This window comes from Cladophialophora yegresii (genome assembly GCF_000585515.1).
Source record: "Cladophialophora yegresii CBS 114405 chromosome Unknown aczIN-supercont1.4, whole genome shotgun sequence".
NCBI classification, from domain to species: domain Eukaryota; kingdom Fungi; phylum Ascomycota; class Eurotiomycetes; order Chaetothyriales; family Herpotrichiellaceae; genus Cladophialophora; species Cladophialophora yegresii.
In genome coordinates, this window is record NW_006913048.1 from 2,110,523 (window position 1) to 2,137,941 (window position 27,419).

Sequence of the window (27,419 nt, forward strand, 5' to 3'; positions counted from 1 at the left end):
TTGTACCGTCCACGCGTTGTGGGTTTGACGAGCAAAACAATTTTTCACTCTGACAGCGTGGAGCGTCAGGGGGCACAGAAATAGGCTTGCCTAAGCTCCCACTTGGCTGCATCTGGCCGGACATCTGAGCGGCGGTGCGAACTGCATCCATTGCACCATCGGCTAAGGGCGGGTGGGGCTGGTTGGGCAGACCAAGCGGTCAATCGGCGCATGTGATCGGCGTGGATTGGGTCCGGTCTACTGGACGAGATCTTGGTAGACGGTTGCTTCCGACGTGTCATACATACCCATGTACTCCGTACATGAACAAATACTACTGTATCTTTACTGAAGATGAACTCCACGTCAGTTCGAGGGGAGCCCGACGACACTGCCAAACAATCGCATGCGTGCCATGTGCACGTTTTGTTCATATGTCTTCACGTCCATCTCAGGCCCCTTCAGCGACAAAAATGCGTCTTCCAATGCTGCCCATCCATCGTAGCGTCTCGGACCCCAGGGATCGCTTTTGCTCTCTTCTCTGTCCTGCGAGACTGTCTTGACATGCCACCCTCGAATGTCATCGCAGACTGCCATCCTCGCGTCGCCAATTCCCGCCTTCTGACGGACAACATACTCGTCCCACGGCTCTTTTCCATTGGCGAACACGATCCATCTCTTTGCCGTTTCCTTGGCCTGCTTTTCGAGCCATCTATCCCGGTGGCGCGCATACCGGTCCAGCAAGGTTAGAAACAGGAACAAGATCTCCACAAAATGGTGGCCCGTCACGAAGCTGTGGTCCGAGCCAGGAAACGGGTTCGTCAAGCCGAATGAATAGCGGTAGATCTTCCGCTTCTTGACAGAGCCCGCAGGTGTCGCATTGTAGAGAGTGAGCTCGTTAGCCATATTGTGAATGGGCTGCGAAAATAGCAGGTCGCCGACGAAGTGCATGAGGTTCCGCCAGAAGAGGTTATCGTCCACCTTTCCGGCGAGCTCGACTGTACGAGGTAAGTCGTACGCATCAAGCAGGCGGTCGGCCAGCTGTTCCGGGAAAATGGATTTGACAGTATCGAGAAGGAGTACTGGTGAAGCTCCTCGGATGAAGTCCTTGAAGACGTACCCCTCCCAGAAATCATCGCCAATAATAATGTCTTCAAGCCATGGGCACGATGATATTAGTGAGATTTGTTCTGAGAAAGAAGGACTTCCTCTGGGGAAGAGTGGCTCCTTGGCGCTCATGCCGGGCACGTCGTCAACAAATGGTAGGGTGTGTTGACCGGGATACTTTGCGAGCAGTTCCGCAGGCACCTGACGAAGCTTTTCCAGTCTTTCGCTAGCACTTCTGCCTTCGATCCCAAAGTATTTCAGTAGGCTCTGGTATTCCGCATTCTTCTGGTCAAATGTGGACTGTCCAAAGATGACTCCGGACTGAAGGATCACCCTGTCGAACAGCCTTTCAGGAGAACCACATATATGATATATCAGGAAAATACTCCCGGCTGACTCGCCAAAGGCAGTGATGTTGCCGGGATCACCGCCGAAACCACCAATGTACTTGTGAATCCACGCGAAAGCTGCACGTTGGTCTTGAATGGTCAGGTTGAACGGACCATGTGGTGAAACTGATGGGTCGGCATTATACTCGTCGAGAATGTCTTGACAAACGAGGCTGCCGAGCCAATTGAGGCGGTACCCGATGTTGACCGTGATGGCGTGCAATGATAGCTCCGAGGAGTAGGCTGCTAGCGCAGCGTTGGAGTGGAGGCCGTCAGCGTGGCCAATGCCCTCTTGTGCGCCGCCACCATGTATGTAGACCATGACGGGCCGTCGTTCCAGCCCTTTCCTATCTGAATTGACAGAGAGACATGTTTCGGGCACGGAGATGCTGACGCTGAGACATGTATATTCGTCGAACCTCACGCCGAGATCATCATCGAGCGGTCCACCATAAGCGGTAAACCAGCTGGGCTTGGTGGCACCAACTTGAGGACATGCAGCCCCGAACTGTGTGAAGTCCCTGTGAGGCCTGCCATCAAAATGGTCTGGTATGTTGTCCTGGACGACGCAAGGTGCAAAGCGTCTAGGCACTTGCGCAAATGGGATGGAACAGAACTGCACAACTGAAGAGCCGGGAAAATGAGGTGACTTGATGAGGCGACCAGTGAGGGAGCCGAGGTGCGGATGTAGATGCGTATAACGTGGCCCAGTGTAGGGTTTTCTCCCAAATACGGGATTGGCGTTTGAGTCCGTCATTGTCAGTGCGTGGTATGAGGTATAAGATACCACAGTGAATAGATGCTGGAGACGGAGCACCGATGGGTATTTCAGAAGCACGTCGTTCGAAAATGTTCATGCTTCAGCCCCTGTAGTGATTGCCAAATTGGTTTTATAGTACGCCTCGTGCATCATACTTCTAGTTAGGCCTCCTGCAGCCACTGTATCGATCGCTCTTGCATGATACTGGACCCGTGAGCCGATAATGAGCGAGTGCTTTACCGTGCTAGCCTACCAGCTTCGAGCGGAGAACATGGCATCCGATCTGCCACAGGTCGACTGCGACCCGACCAAGTCGATGACAGCCAAGCTCGCGTCCTTCCCGTGCGCAGGTCTGCAAGCTCGGAAAGCTGCCCCAAGTGAGGCATGTTCGCTCCAGGTCGCGTCGAGGAAGCCAGAATGCTTGGTCCGATCACCACAACTGACTAAGCGAAGCAAATCATGATGGTGACGAGGCTTTCTTAATCTCGTATCTCGTACCTCGCACAGGAAGATACCGAATATCAAGCGGGCGGAGCAACTTCTCGCCGTTGCAAAGGCTGCCCAGAAGGGATTAGCCTGCACGTGAGACCACCTCAGTTCTGTAAGCGTTACGACTGCCAAGACATCGGAGTTCTCCGACAATGTCACTATTCCTCATTCTCTCTCGATCATATTCCTCCAACGGTATATGGGCTCAAAAGAAGGAAATAATCTGGAGCACAGAGCGGTCAGCCTACTATTGATCCCAGCCAAAACTTCTTGGACGATCAGTTCCAAGCATCGGGTTATCCGCCTACAAAAGATTATCTGAGCTGACCGGAACACAACACAACGAGGCTCGTGCAACGTCGGCCTGACGACCATCATCTTCCGCTTCAGGTAGTGCTTGGACTCCGGATCCAGCGCGTATCCCTCGACGGCTCGACTGCCCACAGGCGTCAACTCCACCATGGCACCGAAGAACCGCATCATCATCGACACAGACCCCGGGGTCGACGATGTCCTCGCCATCCTCCTGGCCCTCAGCGCTAAGGCTGAGGACTTAGAAGTGCTCCTCATCTCGCTGACGTTCGGCAACGTGGACGTGCGCTCCTGCCTCCGCAACGTCGTGGCGATCTTCCACATCCTGGAGAAAGAACTCCTCTGGCGCAAGTCGCAAGGCAAGCCCCTCGGCTTTGAGGGCATCACGAAGTTCAAACCCCTCGTCGCCATTGGCGCGGACGAGCCCCTGCAAGACCGCATTGAAAGCGCCGACTATTTCCACGGTGTCGACGGCCTGGCAGGCACGCATACGAGCCATCCGCACTTCTCGCCCGAGGAGAGTTGGAAGCGCCTGTTCGAGCAGCCGCCGCCGGACGACGATCTGACGAAGAAAGCCAAGCCGGAAGTCGACCTCGAGGAGCCGAGCAATGCATTCGTGCCGTCCCTCGAGCCCGCCCACAAGGAGATTCTGCGCCTGTTGCGGGAGAACGAAGCCGGGACCATCACTCTCATTGCAATCGGGCCGCTCACGAACTTTGCCCTCGCCGCGGCCGAGGATCCGGAGACCTTTTTGCGATGCAAAGAGGTGGTCACCATGGGAGGCACGGTCGACGGGATCGGCAACGTCACCCCCGTGGCCGAGTTCAATGTATATGCGGACCCCTACGCCGCTGCGAGGGTGTATGCGCTGTCGTCGCCCATTCCGGCGAGTACGATGCCCATCGCCACAGAAGGGGAGAGAAGCGTGGAAATGCCGCACTATCCGCCGCGATTGTCAAAGCAGCTCAAACTCACGCTCATGAGCCTCGACATCACGGAATACCACATGCTGTCCCGCGGGGAGTTTACCGCCTTTGCGAAACCGTTCCTCGACCAAGGATCCCCTCTCGCCGCCTGGATGTCTGCCTTCATGACACCCATGCTCGACAAGATGGAGCGGCTGCATATCGGCCACGAAGGGGAGGGGGCAGCACTTGCACTCCACGACCCTCTCTGTATCTGGTACGTGCTGACGCAAGATGACGTGCGGTGGAAAGCGAGTGGCAGAAGCCCCGAGGATATCAGGATTGAAACGTCCGGCCAGTGGACCAGGGGTATGACGGTGGGAGACAAGAGGGCGAGACGGAGGAGGAACTCGGACGGCGAAGTACCTCACGATAGGGGCAACTGGTTAGGAAATCGCAGTGGCAACAGGGTGGATCGGATGCTGGAGAGTCCGGGCCGCGACGAGGCGAGCAAGTATTTGTTGAAGTCGATTTTCGACGAGTGACGACGGTCCTGAAGACGGGTCAAATAGGCTAATTTTGACGGTTGACGATGATCATGAAGACAATGTCAACCGCATGCTGGGACCCTGCTCCTTGATACGCAATTGAAAGTGCCTAGGAATCGAGCGTGCATGGACAGCAGAAATTGAAGCGAGAGGAGACGCTCAAGCGTCCGTCTTCCTAAATTCTATGAAGTAGAGTCAAGCGATGCTTTCAGAACCACACCAGATTGAGGGACGGTAGGCCTATAAATATATGCCCATGCATATATACTCAAGCCACTCCTCCTCGCCAGCACGTTTCCATCGAATCTGCACCTGTTTGGGAATATAAAATAGACTTGCTCTGCCATGGACGGTAGAATAGAAGCGAGCAGACGGTTAAGCGTCCGTCTCCCTAGTCCCACTGAAATAGAGCGGAACGATATTTTCACAGCCACACCAAAACGGAGGACGATCGTATATACATGACACACCCTTCCTCCCCAGCATGCTTCCATCGAATCCGCGCCTCTTCGTGGTGTCCGAAGCAGCCTTGCTCTCTCATGGCCAGGTGGTTAGTCAGTCCCCTTTCGTCGCCTACCTACACCTTAGCCCCAACCTTGACCCTCCCAACATCAACCCCGATCTTCACCAACACGTCCCTATACGGCGCAAACAACTCCGGTCCCTCGGCCGTGAGAGCGCCACGCCACTCCAACCCGGGCTCCGCTTTTGCGATCGCCCTCTGATACCCTGGCCGCCCCGCCACGCGGCCCAAGTAACCTAACACACCCGGATAGCTTCCCAAATCGACGCGATACCACATCCTCCCCGTAGTGAGCGACCACATGACGATGATATCTGCAAGCGTAAACTCCTCACCGGCAAGATACGCGCCTGTGAGCCCCAGCCGCGCCTCGAGGGCGGCCAGGTGCTTCTGGATCCCCGCGACGACGGACTGCGCGTACGCACTCGACCCCGCCGGGTCCATCGCCAGGGACATCATCCGCCGGAAGAACGCCGGGCCCAGGCTGCCCGTCGCGTAGTGGAACCAGAAGATATAATCGGGGTAGTTTGCGTGGGTCGGAGGCAGGGAAAGTTTGTTCCCGCCGTAGATGGCATTGATGTACTCCGCGATGGCGCCGGACTCGGACATGTGGAACTCGACGCCTGTGACCGGGTTGGTCGTGGTGATCGCGGGGGCGGAGCGCTGGGGTGTCAAGGCCGCGAGGTCGGGTGGGGCGAAGATCGGGGCCCGGGTGTACGTTTTCAGGGTGTATGGGATTGAGAGCTCCTCGCAGAGGAAGACTATGCGTTCGGATTGCGAGATGTGGAGGTGATGCACTGTTAGGGGGTGCGGTTGCGGTTGCGACATGGTGGTTGACGTACAGATGGTGAAGCGAAGACGGCCACCTGGTCCCCTGGAGGTATTTTAAAGTGTTGGGTCTGGGGAGGACTAGCAGTAGGAGTCGAAGAAGGGAAGGGAGGGTGAAGGCGATGATCCCCCGCGAGGTTGGAAATGTTTCAATCTGAATTGCTCGTGCTCGTGACTGCAATATATAATATGCGCACGTTGTGCGAGGGAGTAGGAGTCTTAAAGCAGCTATGGTTGACCATTGAGGTAGCTCTAGCTCCTGTAGGGGACTTACCAGTGAGGTATTTCGATGGACCCGCTCATTCACTGCTCCGTGAGATGGTGTTCATTGAAGGTTCGGATGGCCGGACGAGACGGCTGACCATCAGAAGAGAAGCTTGGTGAAGCAAGGCCACCTCGGGGACGAGTTCTCCCCTTACCTCGGCTACAGCGCGTGCAGGAGTACAAATAGAGTTTTCGAATATGGGTGAGAGAGCTTGAGTCATAATCGCCTGTGATCTACTGCAGTCTTGTGCTGTCACGCAGGACGCCTGAATAGGCAGCACGGACGGTCCGAGCATGGCGTAGTACAGTAGAAAGGTTGCCTGACCACAAGGGGGATATAATCATCCGCTGAGGCTACTCACTCTCAATGAGTCATCCTCGAATGGTGCTGTATACCTGCTGGGCGCCTGCACCACCACTGGAGAGAAGCAGCTCGGACTCGACCACGGCTCCCCTATGTCCATCTCATCCGAGCGTTGCTACACTACTGTAGATTCCTGAACTTCGTGAATAGCAGTGGGCGGCAAGGTGTGACACAGAATGACCAGTGCGCATCTATTCTGTCTACAATATCGACACAGTCAACCCGACGAACCATGGTTGGATGCTTGCATGGTGGCTTCGTCTATCACCGTGCTGCCAAAGTACGCTCATGCCACGAATGTTCCGCTTATGCAAGTCCAAATAACAGAGGGCCCTTCCGGTACGACGCGCCACGTTCCTGTGGGACGCGGAGGTCAAAGGAACCTGCCGTAGACCCGGAAACTTGCAGGCGCTCAAATTTCGCTCCTTGTCATCCTCGGCTTGCTCGTTATCCTGCATGGTCTCATGCACATCGTTATACCATTTCGCCTGCGGGCATCAAGCGAGCTCACCGCGCCAGAAGGAGTCGCTCCAGAATGGCCGGCGCGCTCATGGGCCATCGTCTCCCCGCGCCGTCGATGACGTGCTCAGCAGCCGGCGCACCCGGCAATCCCTTCTGACTCAAGCGGCTGGTGTCGTAGAAGCTCCCTTCGAACTGGCATATTTCCAACATGTGGATCATCGAGGGCTCGCCGAGTGGGCACCTTTTTCCCGGTGTGCTGACAGGAGCCTAGTAAACTTTCTTTTTCTCATCCACGCTGAGCTGGCCAGGTCCCATGTTAACCAGCAACAAGAGACCGCCCATGATAGAAAGGATCTGGAAGAAATCATACTTGGCGAAGTCCTTATGGGGGTGGTTCTTGTGAAGCTGGACCACGTGCATTAGCGTCTTAACTTCCACTACCGTGCAATGTACTCACCGTCCAGAAGTTGTTGACCAGGATGTTGAAGACGCTGAGCAGCAACACCAAGATGATGGCACTGAGTTTGGCCTTGAATCCCACCACGACCATGACACAAGCCACGAAGCCGATCAGGCTGACAAGGACTCTCCAGATGCTCCATTCGCCGGCAAAGACGAATCCAACGAACAAGAAAATAAGCAACACTCGGCCACCCAGCTGGATGTACATCTTCTTGTCCTTTTCGTCGATGGTAGGTAGACCTGCAAATACCCTTTTCTTAACAAAGCTGTCGCCGAGGACCATAAGAAGGCCGCCGATGACTGAGAGATTGCGAAGGAAAAAGTTGAGATCGAAGATGAGGCCGTACCCGAGCGCTTGGACTACCACGACTGAGAGGAGCCCAGCAACGGCATATTCGCCATAGCGGCGCGCGATGACGAGTGTGGAAGCGACGGACATGACGACCACGTTATAGAGGAGGAAGAGGTGTGTGATGCCCCAGGGGACTGAGGTAAGAAGGATCAGCATCCGGCATGTCTCGCATTCGCCATGGACTTCGGAAGACGACTTACTGTGTCGAAAGTCCCTCAGGTACGTGAGCTGGTCGCCCCACTGGGTGATAATTCGTAGTGCATCTTCGAAGAACGTAACGACGATCAGGAAGCGTCCGATAGCAGGGAGATACCTGCGAATACGACAATCAGCTTGTTGGCTCCTCGTTAGCGCACCGTATATCTCTCTCAGCTGAGTGAGGCCTCCAGTCGTCGGGAGCTGTAATATTGGCTAAGAGACTGCCACCACTGAGGCATCGCCGCGCCGGTTGTGCTCAGGAGAACCCCAAGTCCCCAGTCTCTATTTCACGAGGGAGAAGGCGCTGCTCACGGTTTCAGTGGCTCCCCCATGGTATTCAGCCAATCCTCAATCTTGCTAGTCTGCTCCCGGATCTGGTCAAGCGGACTGGGATCACTCGTGGCATCCATATTCTTCTGAGATCCAAACTGGTTGTTGAGGCCCAGGTTGTAGCCCGCTGTACCACGTATTTGCGCCATTTGTGGGGGCTGCCTCGATCGTGCAACTGGTCGTCTGCGTAGAGGGGATGGCTCGGTGTTGGGGAATGGAAAGAGTATCAGAGATTAATACGGACTGCAAAGAGTGGCTCCCCACGTGCCGATATACGAAAGGGTAGGGAGGGCAGTGGGACGTGGGTGTGTCGAGCTGAGATGTGAAGCCTCCCGAGAGCAAATGAGCACGCAGTGAAGTGTTGATGGCAGTGGAGGGTGATCAAGACGTCTGCGAGGAGAGAAATACCGCCGGGTTTGTAGGTGGTGACGTGAGCTGGCCGTAGAAATGTGTGTAAGATTATATCTCGCAAAGGCAACCGAGAACGGAAACACCCAAAATGCGCACTTTACGGTGTATTCTTAACACGCTGGCCGTACCAACCAAACAAGCAATGAGGGGAGGTGTACTCGATCAAGCCAATAGGATGCTAAGCGACCCCTGAATTTTGCTCTGACTACTGTGTAAGGCCACAATCCCTTCCACCACTTCTACCATTTTCACCACTTTCACCATTTCTTCGTGGCATCTTTATGGTTACATATACGGAGTACTAGCCGTGGATTGTGTCCTCAACCGCCACAACATGCCACATGCAGCAGATCTATGTTAAGAAGCATGTCCAGCGTTGCACTCATCTATCTCATTCATTTCCATTTCGCCTTGCTGCTGGGAAAGATGCATATTCAGTATGCCCGAAATTGACCTCCAATTTTCGTAGGTGTAATCTGCTAGCACGATCCGAAATGTTTTGAGCTGGACTGCTCCTCCCTATATCCGTAACTAGCCGTTGCAATGCCGATGACAATGGACGAGCAGCGCGCCACCACCAATTGAATGAACGAAGAGAATATTAGAACCGATACCCGCCTTCCGCCGCTGAGTTTCGAACCATCATGCTGGTGACATATTCCTACACCTCGCTCAAGAAATTGCATTGCTGTGTATGTGTTCACCACAGCTCAAATCAAGCCTCCCATTCGGCGTCCGTGAAAGCCGGGTCTGTGATTGCCTCGATGGATTGAAACCGGTTCGAGGTCTCTGCTTGCGGTGTTTTCACATCGCTCGCCTGGTGACCATTGACAGCTGATCGGCCATTTGTCAATGGCTTTGTGATGGAAAAGCTGGCCTCACTGCTTGTGTCGCCATTTTCTTTCTTGCCCTTCTTCTTCCCTTTCTTGGTGGTGACGGATTCCCACTTTTCCTCTTGTGCAAGCTCAGTCGCCCAGTTGTCCTGTTCCTCCTCGTTCACTTCGTCCGCCCAACTAGATTGGCTTCCCAAGGTAGGTCTGTGGACCTTCTCACGGTCGGAGGGCGCGAGTGCGTTTGTCTTGTCAACGCCGATCTCCTTCCTCACCGTATTGACATTGGCTGTACCTGGAACAGCATTTGTGATATCCGACAGTGGTTCTGCTGTGACGGCACCATGCACTGTGAAAGTTGGTCCTACAGGCTTCTCGAACGTGTCGAGCAGTGGTCCTACCTCCTCGTCGCGAGAGGTTTGTGCCAGCTTCTCGGCCGCCGGCTTGCTCGACTGCCAGGCATTCTGCTTTGACGTGAAGGCATCTGCCTTGGTCTGGTTGGAGCTTCCTTCAGCTAGTCTCGCTGCTCGTAGTTGCGCTTGTTTCTTCTGCTCATGCAAACGATCAGATTCCTCCCTTATACTCTTCTGCTCGGCCGCTTTCGCTTGTCTTTGTCTTTGCTTCTTAGTCAACGCAGGTTGGAAGGACTGAGATGACTTGGCTGGTGGCTTTGAACCGCTGTCCTTCACATCGGTCAATCTCAAAACGCCAGGTTTGGCGGCGGGCGCTTCCAGCATATCCGACACGTCACCCGCCCGAGAAGTAGGCGCAGTAGACACGGCCCCGGTCGAAGGGGATCCGATAGGAGAGACATCGTCGTCTCCATCACGCCCAGTGGCGGAGGAAGTGTCTGTGGACCGCCCTGAAGCTACCGGGCCGTTTGGCTTGCCCTGAACCGGCGTTCCAGCAGCACGACGCTCTTTCTTGGTCTGGCCCTGAGTATTGGCGGGCTCAAGTTTGGTTCCAGCTTGTGCTCTGGCGAGCTGCTGAGCGAACTCCTTATTGCTCATATCGTCATCCTCATCTCTTAGCAAGGTCACTTGTCGGCCTTCGTTGGTTCTAGCGACAACCTGGTTCTCGACCGGCGGAGAAATGAGCTTCCTCTTCTTGTTGACTTTGCCCTCAGTGGCACTTAGAGTGGGGGTGGAGACGCCACTGTTGCTAGACTCGAGTCGATTTGCAAGCGTCCGCTTCGCCTTCTGGCGTTTGGCAGGTGGCTCTGCGACGACCGGTGACGGTTGTGCGCGTGCGAATATGTGCCCGGTCAATTTGTTGAAGAGATCGGGACTGTAGAATCTGATAGCAAATGCTGTACCCGCAAGCACAGCGAGCCAGGAAGTGGCCACCTTCCACCACATCTTGGATCTTCAGTACGCTGTCGAATGCTCGAGGATGTGTCGAGGACCGGTGGCAAAGTTGATAGAGCCGGATGTCGAGTGAGCAAACTTATGTATGCAGCAGGCCTGGGGAGGTAGGACAAGCCTGAGACTCGTAGGGGTACGTAGGGGTACGTGGCCAAGCAAGGGATAGATGCCGACTGATTTCGAGTCGCAGGCCAAGCAGCTTGTCAATCTCACCAGAGATCTGGGCAAAACTCGGCGGCTATCAAGGTGCGTCGTAGGTGCGAGGTACGGTGTAGATGATGTCGAAGACTAGAAATGCTGCTGTTGTTGCAGTCCCAGCCAGATGCAGAATGGGCAGGTGATCCTGGAGATGTCTCAGGAGTGATTGTCGGGGTCGAGGAACCGATGCAGCGAAATTTAGAAGAAGACCCACGAGAGTGCCCGGTCTCCGCGGCGCAGGACTGTGAGTGGGCTACAGCCTCAAAGAAGGAACAGCGTGCAGAGGAACTGTGGACTTTAGTCGCGAGTACTCGTACGAGGTACGATTGCTGGAGTGATGCAGTAGTGACGGTCGTCGTTTGAGGCGAGAATTTGGAGTATGGAGGGTGGAGAAGAGCGCCCTCTGGTGGATGCTCAACGGCTGGAACGAAGGCACAGTTCCCGAAAGCAAGGGATGCGAAGTGTCCTCTGAGCCAACCGGTGCAAGTCTTCAGTGAGAGCTAATTACTGTGTACTGTGGTAGGCAGGCTTGCTACTCTGTTCAACTCCTTCACTTGGCACTCACTTGCTCTGACCGACGTACTGGCATCTCTTCACCGTGCCTCACAAAATCATGCCTGTTGAAAATCAGCCTGCTTGACTGTTTCGTGAAATTGCAACGTCACCTTAGTTGAGATTGAAGCCACGTTTAGATGGGCGTTCAGTCTCCACCTCCGCACTGTTTCTAGTTTAGGATCTCCCTTCGACATCCAATCATCGTGGCAAAGGGTGCAGCTGATGGTGCACCTCATCTCGATTCACGCATTTCTAGATGGCAGGTACTTCGTAGGAAGGAAGCCAGTAGTTTTCTGTCATAGCTTCACTTCATGCATAGAAGATCACCCTTGCGGCAGGGCCATGCTTGCTTTTCCCCGAAAGGCGGCATGCACGCCATATCTCATGCAGAAGGGCATTTGCTTCTTGTCTTGCACCTCCAGATGTTACTCCAAGACTGGGTGATACTCGTACCGCATAACACATTCTAGCGTCGCCGCGACCTTTGCAAGAGAAAACTCCCAATGAACGCTCAGATAGATGAATCAAGAACACCAAGCTTGTTGGAGGGGCCTTCAGAACTCCTCACGGTCTCAAGGCGTAAAACAATCAGATAAATGAGCTCCCTCTTCTACGTCACCACTCCACCGGCTGGCACGACGGGACAACATAATGGATCTGCCATGAATCCCTTCTCTTGGGGACTAACAGATCTCCAGCAATCCGTGATACTGGATGTATAGGAGGCGGCCTGATGATAGGATCTGATAGATGTTTGATCCGTGAAGAATTCTGATTCTCGCTTCGTATGTCGCCGTCTTGGACACTTTCATCCTCGCTTGGGTCGTCTATGCTATCCAAAGAGTCGTCTTCATCTTCGGCGTCAGTAGAGAGGTCGACGGCTTGGGAGTGAATTTGTTCTGTAGACTGCGTCTTGGCCACCGATAGCTTGGGCTCCGTATCTCTCAGCGGTCTCCCTATGACGCATAGCGGCCATCGCATCTCTGGTTCTGCAGCAGGTCTTGTTCGTGCTTCCATCACTGCGGCACTTGGAGGCGGAAGCAGCATCCAGGCTACTTCTTCCCTACCAGCTGGTAGTTGTGACACAATTGGGGGGTGCATATCGTTCACTTCAGGGTGTCTTGCCCGGTAATAGTCGTAACGCTCACTCTCATTCGTGAGGGCCCGCTTCCGCTTGTGTGTCGGAGGCTCATCTTGTTCGTCTTCGTCTCCCGCATCGTCCCGATGTATCCCGAGCGTGGCGCGGTTCCAAATTCTAGTGACTCTCTCAGTAAAGCCGGCAAGTATCTCATCTTCCCGATCATATCTCTTCCAATTCCACTTGGGTGGATGTAGTGATATACGCAGAGATTCTTTGATGTTGTCCACGGCATTCGATAGTCTCCTCTCCCTAAGTGATCTTGTTGGGCTTAGAGCAGATTTCGCTCTTTTGGCTGTGTCTTCTTCAGCCCCACTGGCGCTCGACAATTCCGTGGCCGACTCCGTGAACGGCGTTGCGGAGGATTCTGTGGGCTGCGGTTGTAAAGCATGCATCTCAGGGTCAGGTGTGGAGGACTCGATCGGCTCTTTGTGTACCTTGTTCTGCAGTTTCGCCAGGAGAGAATCCTTCTTCCACCCTTTCGGTGGACCAGGGCCCAGCATCAACTCTTCTGCCCATGCTTCATTCGTCTGGAATGGAGCCGGCTGTCTCACGCGGCCTGGTTGAGTGACCACAACATCCGCTCTTTCTTGCGCCTGCTCTTTGGCCTCCTTCCTTCTTTTGCGCTTGTGTTTGAACTCAACCCAAGGTGTACAGGAAACATAGTAGAACACGGCTGACTGAACACCGCGTAGAAACCAATTGCCTGGTTCCGCCGTATACGGAGGAGGAGGCATGGTCGAGCAGATTTCAGGGTGCAGGGTTGGTCTTTATGTGGTGGGCTGGTCGTCTTCTCCGCCGGTCCATGGTACCCGTCTGCGCCAAACGCAAACAGCAGAGGGGTGGGGTTTGCGACAGGCAGGGTGGTTGAATTCCTCTCACAACTGTAAGGGAAGGGCAAGGCAGGCTGTGTCAGAGCACGGTACCGTTTCAAACGAATCGCACCCCCTCGATCGACAGTGACGACGTGGTGGAGGTCGAGTGGTTAAGCTGGAAAGTCCCATAAGGCCGACAGAGTGAACCAATAGAATGGGGCCTTGTGCTTGGGTTTGCTTGGTCTGAGATCATTTCCAAGGCCCGAAACATCACCCAACCTCAGCTTGCGCACACTTTTGACGAATAATTACGAGCTTCTTCACGACCGTCCACTGTAGAATTATGTTTGCTGTATGGCAGAGAACGGGCGAACACAATGGATTGGTAATGGGATGAAAGCATTCAACTTTGTTCCAGGATCATAAACAATCACCCATTGACTGCCTACTAGGTGAGAACGATGTGACTGGGTCGACTTCAAGGCCAGGTTGAGCTCCTGGGAATGGCATTGTCCCGTCCATCATCCAAGAAATCGCTCTCCTTCGACTCAGAAGTATACTGGGAACATCGCTTCACCGCTTCTCAAACGCCTTTCGAGTGGCTGACACCAATTGACGTCACCGCCAGCATCCTGGAAAAAGAGATCGGGAATGCCCTCAATGCTGAAAATAGCCGTTTTGATGAGACCGGACCTTCCATTTTGCACATTGGTTGTGGAACCTCGGATTTGTCGCTACGTCTGAGAGACTATGTCCGCCGACCAGTTGACGTACACAATGTGGACTTTTCCCGGCAGGCTGTGAAACTTGGCCAGCAGAGAGAGAAGGAGTATTTCGGACAAGCCGCACTTCCTGGAGCCGGGATAGGAGAGAAAACTCAAGTGAATCAATTCGATCTCAATGCTAGCTGGATGAGGTGGAGCAATGTCGACCTTCTCTCACGGCGGGACGTCCTATCCTTGACAAATGAAGGAACAACACTCTACGATTTCGTCGTCGACAAAAGCACAAGCGATGCTATTGCTTGCGGGGATGATGTCGATTTCCTGCCAGCCTCCGTTGACCACGGAGAAGTGGAGGTGGCAAGTCCGATGCACCCTATGGAGGTTCTGGCCATGCACCTTGCTGCTGTCACAGCCATGGATGGTCGCTGGATAATCATTTCATACTCTACAGAACGGTTCTGGTTCCTAGAACATAAGCCCAAGCGCCCTTCAGACTTCTTGTCGAATGGCAATACCGGTCAGCAATTCGGCCGGAAGGCCGATCCTAAAAAGTACTGGCGACTTGATAGAAAGGAGCCGCTAGCAGCGTCAGAATCAGGGAGTACACCATGTGACAACGTGCACCGGCCACAAATATACCATTGGCTCTACGTCCTCGTTCGGACGACGGTGCCTTTTCAAGCAAGGCTCCTGCAATGAACTGGGCGCAAAAGGCAGCACCAGGGAGGCTTTCCCTAGACTCGACAACGAAACAAGATATAAGCATATCATTTCTAGGATCTTTACGCACCCGTCCACGAGGCGAGAAGATCTGTATGCGCATTTTTCATCAAGCAAGTAGATAACGAACTGGGGACTTCTAGAGATGCAAACAAGGACAAGAGATGTGCAGCAGGGGTTGTTTCCGTATATTTACATCCTAGAAGACGACACCACGACACAGAGAGATCAGTCAACAGGAGCGTACCAATGTCTTCACCAGGTCTGCAACACCCCTTGACGTAGATCTACAGTAGAATACAGACGCTTCAAAGGCAGTAGGATATGATGGTATCAGATGTCCACCAACATACACCCTACTGACCTCGAACTGCAGGTTCTATACCAACTCGATGAGATGGCCGCTTCTCTCTTCAGCTATCAACGCCTCGCCTCACTTCACAGCTCAATGCTGCTCGTTCTTCTCCGCCATCTTCTGGATCGAACCGCCGATGGCACCGGACCTGCATACAGATCAGCACGCCATTCGTCGCAGACTCCAATGGCGTCGAGGGGCTGTTCAGCTCTCATATCTATGCAGCGTCCAAGGACATGGTCGCATATGAAAAACATGATTTAACTTACGGGGTGAAGTGCTTTCCGATCATGCCATCTTCGGCAATTGGGCCTCCGACTTTGTTTCCGGCACCTCCGATTGCGCCTGTACGTGTGATGCGTTTGTCAGAAATCGCCTTCTGGCTTGCTTATTGACTATTGCTGCACGACCGGAGAACCCAGATTAACTGACCTGCTCCCGTGAATTGGGACCCAATAGCCCCATCCTTGGAGAACATCGAGGTACCCTGGCCTGTCGTCTTATCTCCAGCGCCCGCCTGTACGGAGCAGATCAGTGTAAGTCTTGCATGAGATAGGAGACCGCCAAAAACAGAGCAGTGCGTACTTTTTGTGCGGTGCCCTCGTGGATGCCCTCAGTAAGATCTTGTGCCTTGGTGGCAGCGTTGGCGCCAGCATCTAAGTTCTTGCCTGTGTGGTCTCCGTCCATTGTTGCAGGTATTTCCAGGTATTCAGTTGAAATGTGAGTGTTGCAGTTCTCGTGGATATTTAGAGATGGTTTTGGTCAAGTTGTTGGAAGTGTCTCTCGTAATGTTTGCACTGTTGTCAATACCTAAGTAGGGACGTTTGCAATCATGATGCAATCGACGGCACATTCGCGGAGCAAATCTCCCGGGGCATGTAGCTGAGTTCGGTTCTTGCATTCCGTCAAGATGCATGATGCGTAATAGTAGTGTCATGCCATGGGTGGACTAAGGACCCGTCTTGCAATTGGAAGTACGACGCATGTCGGGTTCTGGAGACACAGATAGAATGGCTTGAGGTACCGAAGTAGGCGTCATAGATTCCGCTCCAAGCGACAACAGAAAAGTGATCTGCGTTACCAGTGATTGGCTCGACCGAGACGTCGTGTTACTTTTGGAGTCCAGTAAAGGAACATAATGAGCAGAAGTGGTAAGTCTTTGTGAGGATACAACATTGGTCCTAACAGAGAAAGGGGACTTTCACCACGCATTATCTGCACTAGTTCTACAAATAAAGACTCGACATCAAAGGTAACAGTAGCAAGACAAAACAAAATGGTGGAACAAAGCCGTCCGAACAATACGCTTAAGATACTACGAGTCGTGAGACCCCAAGTACTTATACCCCAATGCCTACGATAATCGGGCCTGCGGCTAGCCGTTCACGAAAAACGGCCGTTTTGGTGGACATCGATCGTGCTAAGAGGAAGTAAGCCTACCCAACAAACACTCGTGGATTCTTATCTGGCCGGGGTCATAATGCCACTTAAAATCTCACTGGCGGCTATCGGCGAGAAGGGTGGTTGGCCTGGCGTTGACTTTGATACTGACTCAGCCATCTCTCTGCCAACACCGGAAGGATCTGTGGGAAGATCCACCGCCTCTTCTCAGCAGCCAGCTCCGCAATCGCACAGTCACAGCAGTGATCCTGAGGTAGTGCTGGCACTCACTGACGACGTCCTCGCCGTCGCCAAAGGTCTGTTCGCGCTGGTTGACGCCAAGTATGCAGAGGAGGAGCTGCTTGAGGTCGAACCTGCAAGAGATGAAGACGAGGTTGTTGACTGCCTTGATGACGCGCGATGTCTGAATAAAGTTGCAACCGCGAAGAACTCAAGGATTTGAGAGATCGACTGAAAATTGCTAGAGCACAGGCAGTTGTAGCTGGAAACCGACTCAAGACAGTACAAGCCCAGGTTGCATTGGCGGAGGACCGCGTCAACGTTGCTATCGACCAGCTTGAGTTGGCCCTCGGTAAGTGAAATGTAAGTGATTGGAATGTGAAGTGAAAATGAAACAGATTTCCCTCCTCAATGTTGTGCTAGAACTTGATATGCTCCGCCCAATGGCGCTACTGTGAAGTGCAGGTCGCTTCTCGCTTATCGCGCGTGCGCGTCCCTTGCTCTTTTCTCTCGACCTCGACCTTTTGTGACCGGCACCATTTCTTTAATGCGGCCGATATCACTTCTACAGCAGCCCTTCAACTCAAGGGTGTCACACTGTGTAGAGGTACAGAAGAGGGAAACAAATGCAGACCCTGTTCTATCTCGCCTGTCTTTGTTCGGATGAGGTCACACACACAATGTGCGACGCGCAAGCTCGCAACCCTGCCGACGACTCGATCCCGTTCCGGCGGGGTTTCTGCGACGGCACAGAATTTCCAAGATAGGACAAGGTAACCATTATCGTACTGATTTGCCTATAGATACAAACGAGATACCAAAAATCTATGGCTCCTCAACTTCGCCGCTATGCTCTGCGATGCATGCAATTTTCCACAGATTTCTGAATACAATCCCATATCGTCACGCCCCGCTACAGTCCTCAAGTCATCCTCTGGAACTCGGCCTCAAAGTCTGAGCCAGCTTGGCCCGAGTCTGCCCATGCACCATGTTCTCCCGTCAGTGTCGCCAGGCCTAGATGATAAGATTCAGGTTCATAACCCATGTCCAGTTTCAGGCCCGAATCATATGCAATTGTCCTTGGGATCTCCTGCCCAGGTTCGGCGCCTTCTTCATAATACACGACCTGATAATTTGCATCGACCTGTCCAAGTCGAGGATCAAGCATGTCATTCTGGACCGAAATTGCCATCGGCTGAGGCGCAGCGTATGTTGTCAAAAGATCGCGGTGCTCCGTATGTGGCAGTCCCACCAACCCCATGCTCGTCGGATACCCCGGAAAGGGCTCTTCAATCCTTCGATATGCAAGATCGGCCACTTGTTCATATGGTCCAACGGTAGCCGCGGTCTGAAAATAGTCACCCACCATGCCGTTGGAGCTGAACATGATTTGAGGTTGCCCATATGGGTTGCTCATCTCATAACCTGACAGATGGTGCTGGGCCGGCATCGTCCGGTGATAGACTGCTGGTCTGTCGTCGAAGGGCGTCGATGAAGCGCTCCTGCTCTCGAATCGGCGAGCACTGCGACTCCGCTTGGAGCCTTTGACCGATCCTTCCCATTCTGGATCACTGTCACTGTCGTCGTCGTTCCTTGTCCTCTTCCCTGCCTTGTTGGGAGCAAACTTGTAATTTGGATGAGCAATGGCATGGTTGTCTCTTTCCGCGATCGCATATTGCTCGTACAGCTCCCTGATCTCCTTCGGTTCAAGAGGCCAGCTTGCGCCGGTCACCTGCGACACGACTTGGTGGTTGTTCTCCTTGCAAAATTGCTTTACCCGCTCGGCGTATGCAGAACGGTACAGCATGAAGGAGTTCATTGGTCTGGAGACGTAGCCTTTCTTCTTCTCAACCTCTGCTAACCGTTCTTCCACCGACCGATGGACCCACAATCCCATGTCCCGCATCGGCGTCTTATAATCCTTCGTCAGCAGACTCAGTGGCTGTTCGATCACGGGTCCTCCTTTTTTGTTGCTGGCCTTCTTTCTCAAATTCCGTCGAGACTTCGGAGATTGTGACGCCCGTGACGATTCAGTGGTAGCTGGACTTGATGGTGTACCGATCGCTCGACCGCTGCGGGTGAGGACTCCTATGTTCTGAGGAGGAGTATGCGATGGAACCGATGTGACCAGTGTCTGTCACGGTCAGTGTGTTCCTTTCCCGGAGCTTGCGCGTTTCTTGACTTACTTGTTGTGGCGCGTAGTAGATAGGTGCTGGTGCTGTGTGATATAAGGATGGGTCACCGTATGGGTCCTGCAAAAAGAGTAAGCTACCATTCAACTCGGGCGCAACTCGGAGCACATACGTATGCTGGTTGAGACGTCATGTCTGACATGAACGATGATGCAGGCATTGGCGGTGTGTAAGGCTGTGGCTTGATTGTGGGAGGTGCTGGCACTTGGTCGTCGGCGGCCTGACCGTAGTGTCCGTCTGGGGAACGAGGTGGTGATGGTGGCCGGGCAGTCGTGGATTCCTGGGCCATTGATGGTCGCAAGCTCGTTGAAGGGATAAAGGATGGTGTGATGGCTGATGTGCCTGGTGAGAAGAGTTGCCGCCGGACTTTGTGAGTCCAGAAGAGCGAGGTGAGTAAATGACAGCCTGATGCTCCGAAAACCTGAATGCCTTCTGACTGCGATAGGGGAGTCACTCTAACGTCTGAAATGGTCTTCTGGATTTGTATCCAGCTACCAGAACCGCGCGACGCCCGTCTCAGATCTGCCCAATCCACTACCTGTCGCTGTCCGGACGCAATGCGCAGGTGCACAACAGTGGGCGTGCTTTATCTCAGCAGCGTTGTCTCTGATGGCAAAGACAATTGACAAAAGGACTCCGTTGTTCTTGGCGAGACTATGTTGTAGCCGTCTTTATTGATTGTTGCAGTAACCCGTCCGATGGAACAGAAGGACTTTGGCGAGGTTTGCGTTCTTGAAAGGATTTGTGTCGGTATGCTGCAGCAAAGTTGGAGTCTGGTACATGCGGTGAGCAGATGGATGGCGTTGCTGAACCAACTTGGATGACGCTAGCTGTAGGCACCTTTGTCTCAACTACCCGCAAGGTGATGGTGAGCTGCAATCTCAACACTGAGACTCAGATTACAAGCCAGTCGAGAACCTTTGTTGAAAAGAGAAGAACACGAAGAGAAAGAAGAGTCCGACAAGAGAACATATCAAGGTGTAGCAAGAGTCTCGGTCTTGTTGATGTGGTTGCGATTGCTGGTCGCTTGCAGCTGGAGTTGCCGCATCCGGAAACATGACCAACATGGGGCTTTCTGAAGACGACTCCTTTTGTTTTCAGTTCGACGAAAGCAAATGGAGCAGAAACGATCACTCTGAAGGCTTCGTCTTCCAGGCTACCAGCTTCCGGGGGAATGAGAGCTGATAAGTCTTGCTGCCGGGTCCTGGGCCTCTCAGCTAGTCATGCTATGAATTCTCAATGGGTCTCCGTGGCCGTGTCCTCGATGCGTCTCATTGGATAGGTATGTCCTTCCAGTACCCCCATGTCACGCACAGGAGTGACTGTAGAAGGATCAAGACCGACAAGCAGCTCCCACGAAGCCTTTTGGGGAGACAGAACAAGTGTCTAAAACCCAATTTCTGCATAGGGTTCATCTAGAGGGGCAGGGGGATGCACTCCGCAATTCCTGGCGGATGCTCGGGCCACCAGTCACATTCCACATACTTTGCAAGAGCCGCTTGCGGTTGCAACCAGACCTACTCTCATATACTCTCCAATGCTGCGAGCATTCAGTTCGGGGCGGGCCCTGATCTGACCGGCGGTGATTTGCCGACCGGTCGTCTACAGTGATTGGCTACCGACGGGTTCTTTGTACGACGAACGACTCATATGACAGGCGGCAACAAACATGATCGTCATGGAACCGCCTGCTGCATTCCATAATCTCCGATACGCCGGCGAGGAACTTCACTTCGGCCTCCCATGAAATTCTCTTGGTTCCGCCGCCACGGCGAAGGCTCTGCAGTTGACTCCAAGATCAACTATATTATGGGAGCTCTGCCACTACCTATGAAGCACCTACCACTACTATCGGTGCCCCTACAGCTTTCACTATCGAGAGAACCTCGGCTTTGGATCCTGGAGAGGACTTGCTGATTGCTGGCGCGATGTCATGCAGGAAGCGGGACCCTTGCGGCCCGCTACCGCTTTACCTTGCTATAAAAATCGGCTCAGACTGCAGTATGTTGGAAGGTACTGTCAACTTAAAGCGTGGTCACCTCCACAGCGCTGTGTCTGCTCCGTCAGATCACAAGGCCCTTGAACGGTGTTTGTCCTGGAGTGCCATGCAGCCTCATCCGACCAATGGCAAGGCTGATCCCGGAGCTGTTTCGGTGGTCTGAAGTTTGACACAAATCAAGATAAGTAAGTCCAACAAGAGCCGAGTGACCTCCATCGCCCCAAAAATCCCAGAGCCGTTAGACTACTCTCCACTCGCACAACTTCCCACGACTACCCCAGAGCCGAAGGCGTCGACACGAAGTGGATCCCGACCAATGCCCTGGTACAACTGATTTGTAAGTAATTCTGAGTGATTCGTGTCCCACTTTGGCAGTCACTGGGTTGCGTCGGCATCACCGGTAGCCAAGCTGTACGGAGTACGGATCTCCATGGTTCGCACCCGCAGAAGACTTTGGGTTCCACCAGCTGCATTCGGCTTTTCACATGCTCTTCCTGAATCAACCTCTTGCCACGTCGACAAGCCATGTCCAGAGGAACCACAGTGTAGATCTCTCCTCGTACTTTTGGTAGCCCTATCCATCGGCCTGCTGCTGCTTCAGCAAAGCTTAGCCCGTTACTCCGCAGAGTTCAAATCCTGGTTTACCGACGCAATTGACATATACAGGGAAGACCCTGAGCGACATCCCCTTTTGAGACGTCAGTGCTAGAAACGCAAGAAAGATTTGACATTATCGCTTCGCGGTACTGTTTTCACGCAACCACTGGACCCATTATAGGATAGCTCTCCTACCTTAATGCGGAATCGAGCTGGGACTAGTCTAGGATACTACTCCGCTTGCTGACATTGACATTTCAAGACAACATGTCGATGGATGCCAGATGGTCGCGCCAGTGTCCACGCCTCAAGGAGTGCAGCAAGTGGTGTCTGAATCATCCCATGCGTTGCATCTTCCATACGCCGCATAAACTGTGGTGAACCGTGACGAGACGATTGATGGAGTATTTCCCCTACGAATTCGAATGTCGGATGGAACGCCCTTGGCGAGGCGTCAACCAGCTAATACAGAGAGAGCGGGTGTGACGCTGTCGATAGGCGTACCTCGTACTGTGTGGACAAACTAAACAGGACTTCAAGCGACTGTGGCGGTCGTATCCATTCTGCCAGAGCATGAACCTGTCCGTGGGTCCGCCAGCGTGGTCGTGGTGCAACCTCATGCAAAGTCATCTGTGGGATGTGGATGCATAGCGTAGCCTCCCGATTGCTGTATGTGATTTCGATCGAGCTGGAAGACAACGGCGCGTACAACGACGTGTTCATCGATGCGACGCGTCGAGGGGGCACTTTGCTTGGCAAGCCTGTCAAGGTAAGGATCAGCGGCTAGGCTTGGCTGGTTCGATGGTATCAGGCTTCCAATCTTCGCATCGTCACAATCAACAGAGGACTGTGGCACACATCCAAAGACAAGGCATCCGAACAAGGCATTTTTGCCGCAATCGTTAACAGCCCAGTCAAGTGTATGATTCTCATTCCGCCGGATACTGAGCAGAAGCTCTACGGGATTGGGATACTGCTGCGCCCCGTCGGCGAGGTCTTTGAGCGGTTTGGGACAGTCCCATTCAGCTATAATGGGGATGTTTGGAATGCTGATGGGAACTATGACAGCTATCTTGAGGACACTGACCCGAAGGCGACGATCGAAGGCCTCGATCTAAAACGAGAATGGATCCGTCTTGGGTGATACCGTCCATTTGCAATTTAGCGAAGAGCAAGGCATACACTAAAGTGACTTCGAGACGGCCGTAACCTCAAGCCCCAGGCTACTGTTGAGCGTGCCTGGATGGGAACGAGGTGTAGAAGGGGACGGATCGCAGCTGTGACAGTCTTCTGTCTGCTCTAACATCTTTGGCCCGGCAGCCTCGATGCTCGTTGCATGTTCATACACCCCAACCTGGAATGACGAATACTTCGCGGGTGAACTCGAGCCACCATAAGTCTTACTCTCGGAAGATGCGTACAAAGGTAATCTCAATCCCGCCGTTGTCGAATCCTTGCTTTGAACTCACAGGGGTCCTTTCGGCTGTAGGTTACACAGCATCCATACCCCGCCGCGGGGCGTACGAGGCGCGAGATCAGGCAGCCGCAGTGCGTATCTACCTGACTTGCTTTGTCTCACTTGTATTCCTGCGGCAGTGACCTTAACAATATCGTTTCAACATGTCTGAAAGCCAGCCGTCAAGAGGGCGTGGGCGTGGGCGCGGGCGAGGTGACACTGTCCTACCCTCTCACCCAAGAGGAGGAGGACGGGGCCAAGGTGGACCCGCTGGACCGCCCGCTAATCCAGATAATCAAACTTTCAGACATGGAGGCAGCGATAGGTCGGGCCATTTTCGTGGTGAGTATCGAGGTAGTCGAGGCAGGGGTGGGGATGGTCGAAGCGGCGGTGGCGGTCAAGCTGCAGTGACAATATTTTCGTGAGGACACATACCACTCCCAAGCCCGATGTTGGATTTGCTAACTTCTTTGTCACTGCAGCCATGAGCCGAACGACTCTGCGGACCCGGATCCGACCACTCGTCAACTCGAGAATCGGATCCAGGACAACGTGAGACTCGAACAAAAGAAGACATCTCCTCTTGTAGCAAGGCTACCTCTCCGGCCAGGCTTTGGCACTCAAGGACGAGAAGTATTGCTATGGACTAACTATTTTCAGCTAATGTCGTACGGTGGCTTGGTTCTACACCGCTACGGGCTTGACATATTGCCAGATCAAGCAGGGAGACGGCCGGCGGGAAAGAAGGCTCGCCGGATTGTCGAACTGCTGCTCGAAGAACACTTTGTTCAACACCATCCGAGGATCGCCACGGATTTCAAGTCGAACCTTATTACTTCGGCCGAGCTTGACATTGACCAAGGCGGTTATACCATCGTCTACCGGACCGAGGATGAGGACGACCCCCAGCCGAATGCGAGACGTTATCGTGTCCGTTTGGCGCGTACCGCTTCGTTGACAGTCTCCGAGCTACTGGATGAGCTAACTTCCACGAGGGCCGGAACTTTGCTTGGATCCAAGGAAGAGATAATCCAAGCCTTGAACATCGTCGTCGGGCAACATCCCAAGGCAGCTTCACAAGTCGCGTCCATTGGATCGAATCGGCACTATGCGTTGAACGCCGCGGCTTCCGACAAAATGTCACTTGGCGCGGGCCTGGCAGCGATCCGCGGATTCTTCATCAGCGTTCGAGCCGCGACCGGCCGACTCCTCGTCAACGTCCAAGTCAAGCACGGAGCCTTCTACGAAGAAGGTCCTCTCGAGCGAATCATGTCGGCCCACCTAGCGAGTACCGGTAACAACAAGGCGAGACTTGCGGTATTTGTCAAGAAGCTTTTGGGTCAATGTCACTCACATAATCCGGAGAAACAGGATGGGTGATCAGATCCCCAGGATCAAAGTTATTTCCGGGCTTGCCACACGGGGTGATGGTGCTGGCTTGCTCCACCCGCCGGTCGTCCCTGAATCAGGGGCGGGATCGAAAGACGTTCTGTTCTGGCTGGAGAGCTCGGCCGAAGGATCGTCAGCTGCCCACCAAGGAGGTGGTGCGGGCGGCAAAAAAGGCAAGAAGCCAGCTAAGGCTGGTCCGAAGCCTCCTCCGCAGGGCAGATACACCAGCGTCTATGATTACTTTCGCTCTGGTATGGAAGGACTCCGACTGCTGAACATGATGCTAACGTTGCCCAGAATACAACATTGTCATCACCACTCCAGCCTTACCAGTAGTCAACGTCGGCACTCGAGAAAGGCCATCCTATTTGCCCGCTCAAGTCTGCCATGTCATTGCTGGTCAGGCTACCAACGCGCAGTTGACTCCTGCTCAGACACAACAGATGATTCGATTTGCTATCCGTCGACCAGCACAGAATGCACAGTCGATCGTCACTTCGGGGGCGCAGATGTTGACGGCCAACAACCCGACACTTGTAAGCTGACTCCCCAAGGCCGGTGGCTCTGTCCACGCACTGTTTCAGCTAACTAGTGGGTGACTGGTTCAAGGATGCATTCGGAATCAGCACCACCCCGAGATTGATGACTGTCTCGGGTCGGGTATTGAACTCGCCAAACGTGCGGTACTGGGCACAACAGCCGATCTCTACGAGATTCGGCAGCTGGAACATGGTCCAGGTTCAATTCACCACCAAAGCCGACTTAAAGTCCTGGACATATCTCTGGATCTCGTCGGAATCGACCAGAGATCCATGGAGCCATGAAGGGGAGCTACAAACTTCGGTCAATGCTCTAACTTCCAAGCTCCGCGAATTGGGTATGACATGTAGCGACTGCACGAGAGGCCTGCACATCATAGTCACTCCTAACACTATCGAATCGACGATTGGTGAAGCACTTCAGCGACTCACCTCCATTCCACAGAGGGAACGTCCGAAGCTCGTCCTTGTCATCCTACCGTATGTCGACGGTCCAATCTACAACCGCGTGAAACACGCGTGTGACGTCAGGGAGGGACTTATCAACGTTTGCGTGGTAGCTTCAAAGTTCGCAAGAGCGAACGAGCAATACCTCGCCAACGTGGGCCTCAAGTTCAATCTGAAGCTTGGTGGCCTGAACCAGAGCCTGGACCCATCAAAGCTAGGCATCTTGTCCGCGGGCAAAACGATGGTTGTCGGAATCGACGTCACCCATCCGTCTCCCGGGTCGTTGGCGAGTGCTCCTAGCGTGGTTGGCATCGTGGCCTCCGTCGACAAATGGCTCGGTCAGTGGCCGGCGGCACTGGCCATTCAGACTGCCCGGAAGGAGATGGTGTCCGGACTGAAAGCCTTGATCGAATCGCGACTGAACCTGTGGAAAAAGCGCAATGGTACGTACCCGGAAAACATCCTCATATACCGCGACGGCGTATCCGAGGGACAGTATAATCTGGTACTTGACGAGGAGCTGCCCGAGATCCGTTCCGCTTGCACCACCTTGTATCCTGCGTCGATGATGAAGCAGGGCGTCCCACGCATCACCATCATCATTGTCGGCAAGAGGCACAACACGCGATTCTATCCCACCAGGGCCGACCAGGCGGACCGCTCTTCCAACCCGCAGAACGGAACCGTGGTCGACCGTGGTGTGACGGAGGCGCGGAATTGGGATTTCTACATGCAAGCACATTCGGCGATTCAGGGGACGGCAAGGCCGGCACACTACTACGTGGTCTTTGACGAGATATTCCAAGCGCGCAAAGTCCAGCCGCCGCATTTCAGCAATGCAGCGGACGTGCTCGAAGACCTGACGCATAATATGTGTTACCTGTTCGGAAGGGCGACTAAGGCTGTCAGCATCTGTCCGCCGGCGTACTACGCCGATCTGGTGTGCGAACGCGCAAGGTGCTACTTGAGCGGGCTGTTCAGCCCGTCTGTCACCAGCTCGGCGGGTAGCATGGCGGAAGGCGAAGAGGCCCCATCGCGTGAGCCGGACTCAGCTTTGGTGACGATCCACGAAAATGTGCGCGACACCATGTTCTATCTCTGATGGAGGGGGAAGCCGAACTGCCTTCAGCATTTGGCTCTGAGCCAAAGCAGACGTCTTTTCTCTACAAACCGGGAACCGCCCAAGGCCTCATGCTATCAAACAACGGGAGATCCTTTTTGGGCCAGGTGAAATTGTACACATGTAGTAGAGGGTCTCAGTCCGGAAAAAGCAGCGTACGACCCTTCTACTGGCTCAACTGGGCAATAATGTAGTAAGTTGTAAATGGGAGTATCGGATTCATCCTGGATATTCTCAACTCTTCAATCCCTGGTTGTTCAATCTTCGACATTACGGATAGTAGTGCAGTCTTTTAGGAGCTGTTGCCCGATGCCTCCTAGCAGGGGTTATCTTCGGATTCAACACGCGATTCTATTCATGCACATGATCATGACTGGTGTCAAACCTGCGAACCAGGAACGACTCCGAGGGATTGCCTTGCGTGGACTCTTTCTTGATTCAACCGTGCATCTTCCCCCATTGACACCTCACTCTGCAAGGCGCAGCACGAATCAAATCCCGCCACGTTCGACCGTCATGATTCGTGAATGCAGCACCGGCATCGATGAGCTGTCCAAGTGAATGGATTCTCGAGTCCGCAATGTTGCAAGGGTCTCCGGGACCTTGACCACGGAACGCGTAAGTATGCGGCCCGCTGCGGCCAAGTAGATGCTGAGAACAATGAACATACCCAGTAT

At 53.7% G+C, this 27,419-nt stretch overlaps 10 protein-coding genes across 10 annotated transcripts; 3 read left to right on the forward strand and 7 right to left on the reverse strand.

The window, feature by feature from the left end:
• Nucleotides 1-345: 345 nt before the first annotated feature.
• A1O7_06096 (uncharacterized protein) lies at nt 346-2,232 on the reverse strand (the record flags this gene model as incomplete). The annotated part of the gene is made up of 1 exon (XM_007760101.1): nt 346-2,232. The coding sequence occupies one exon, from the start codon at nt 2,230-2,232 to the stop codon at nt 346-348; it is 1,887 nt and encodes a 628-aa protein (XP_007758291.1).
• Nucleotides 2,233-3,184: 952 nt separating this feature from the next.
• A1O7_06097 (DNA glycosylase) lies at nt 3,185-4,486 on the forward strand (the record flags this gene model as incomplete). Its single annotated transcript, XM_007760102.1, has 1 exon — nt 3,185-4,486. One exon carries the CDS (start codon nt 3,185-3,187, stop codon nt 4,484-4,486), a length of 1,302 nt encoding a protein of 433 aa, XP_007758292.1.
• Nucleotides 4,487-5,066: 580 nt separating this feature from the next.
• Nucleotides 5,067-5,840, reverse strand: A1O7_06098 (uncharacterized protein; the record flags this gene model as incomplete). The annotated part of the gene is made up of 1 exon (XM_007760103.1): nt 5,067-5,840. The coding sequence occupies one exon, from the start codon at nt 5,838-5,840 to the stop codon at nt 5,067-5,069; it is 774 nt and encodes a 257-aa protein (XP_007758293.1).
• A 1,357-nt stretch (nt 5,841-7,197) lies between these two features.
• Nucleotides 7,198-8,421, reverse strand: A1O7_06099 (uncharacterized protein; the record flags this gene model as incomplete). Its single annotated transcript, XM_007760104.1, has 4 exons — nt 7,198-7,335; nt 7,388-7,878; nt 7,945-8,057; nt 8,255-8,421. 4 exons carry the CDS (start codon nt 8,419-8,421, stop codon nt 7,198-7,200), a joined length of 909 nt encoding a protein of 302 aa, XP_007758294.1.
• Nucleotides 8,422-9,398: 977 nt separating this feature from the next.
• On the reverse strand, nt 9,399-10,871 carry A1O7_06100 (uncharacterized protein; the record flags this gene model as incomplete). Its single annotated transcript, XM_007760105.1, has 1 exon — nt 9,399-10,871. One exon carries the CDS (start codon nt 10,869-10,871, stop codon nt 9,399-9,401), a length of 1,473 nt encoding a protein of 490 aa, XP_007758295.1.
• Nucleotides 10,872-12,245: 1,374 nt separating this feature from the next.
• Nucleotides 12,246-13,505, reverse strand: A1O7_06101 (uncharacterized protein; the record flags this gene model as incomplete). The annotated part of the gene is made up of 1 exon (XM_007760106.1): nt 12,246-13,505. One exon carries the CDS (start codon nt 13,503-13,505, stop codon nt 12,246-12,248), a length of 1,260 nt encoding a protein of 419 aa, XP_007758296.1.
• Nucleotides 13,506-14,086: 581 nt separating this feature from the next.
• A1O7_06102 (uncharacterized protein) lies at nt 14,087-15,007 on the forward strand (the record flags this gene model as incomplete). The annotated part of the gene is made up of 1 exon (XM_007760107.1): nt 14,087-15,007. One exon carries the CDS (start codon nt 14,087-14,089, stop codon nt 15,005-15,007), a length of 921 nt encoding a protein of 306 aa, XP_007758297.1.
• A 466-nt stretch (nt 15,008-15,473) lies between these two features.
• A1O7_06103 (uncharacterized protein) lies at nt 15,474-16,070 on the reverse strand (the record flags this gene model as incomplete). Its single annotated transcript, XM_007760108.1, has 4 exons — nt 15,474-15,531; nt 15,653-15,728; nt 15,816-15,900; nt 15,969-16,070. 4 exons carry the CDS (start codon nt 16,068-16,070, stop codon nt 15,474-15,476), a joined length of 321 nt encoding a protein of 106 aa, XP_007758298.1.
• A 1,855-nt stretch (nt 16,071-17,925) lies between these two features.
• A1O7_06104 (uncharacterized protein) lies at nt 17,926-19,484 on the reverse strand (the record flags this gene model as incomplete). Its single annotated transcript, XM_007760109.1, has 3 exons — nt 17,926-19,137; nt 19,190-19,255; nt 19,308-19,484. The coding sequence occupies 3 exons, from the start codon at nt 19,482-19,484 to the stop codon at nt 17,926-17,928; spliced, it is 1,455 nt and encodes a 484-aa protein (XP_007758299.1).
• Nucleotides 19,485-23,910: 4,426 nt separating this feature from the next.
• Nucleotides 23,911-26,724, forward strand: A1O7_06105 (uncharacterized protein; the record flags this gene model as incomplete). The annotated part of the gene is made up of 3 exons (XM_007760110.1): nt 23,911-24,541; nt 24,934-25,172; nt 25,246-26,724. 3 exons carry the CDS (start codon nt 23,911-23,913, stop codon nt 26,722-26,724), a joined length of 2,349 nt encoding a protein of 782 aa, XP_007758300.1.
• Between the last annotated feature and the right edge of the window lie 695 nt (nt 26,725-27,419).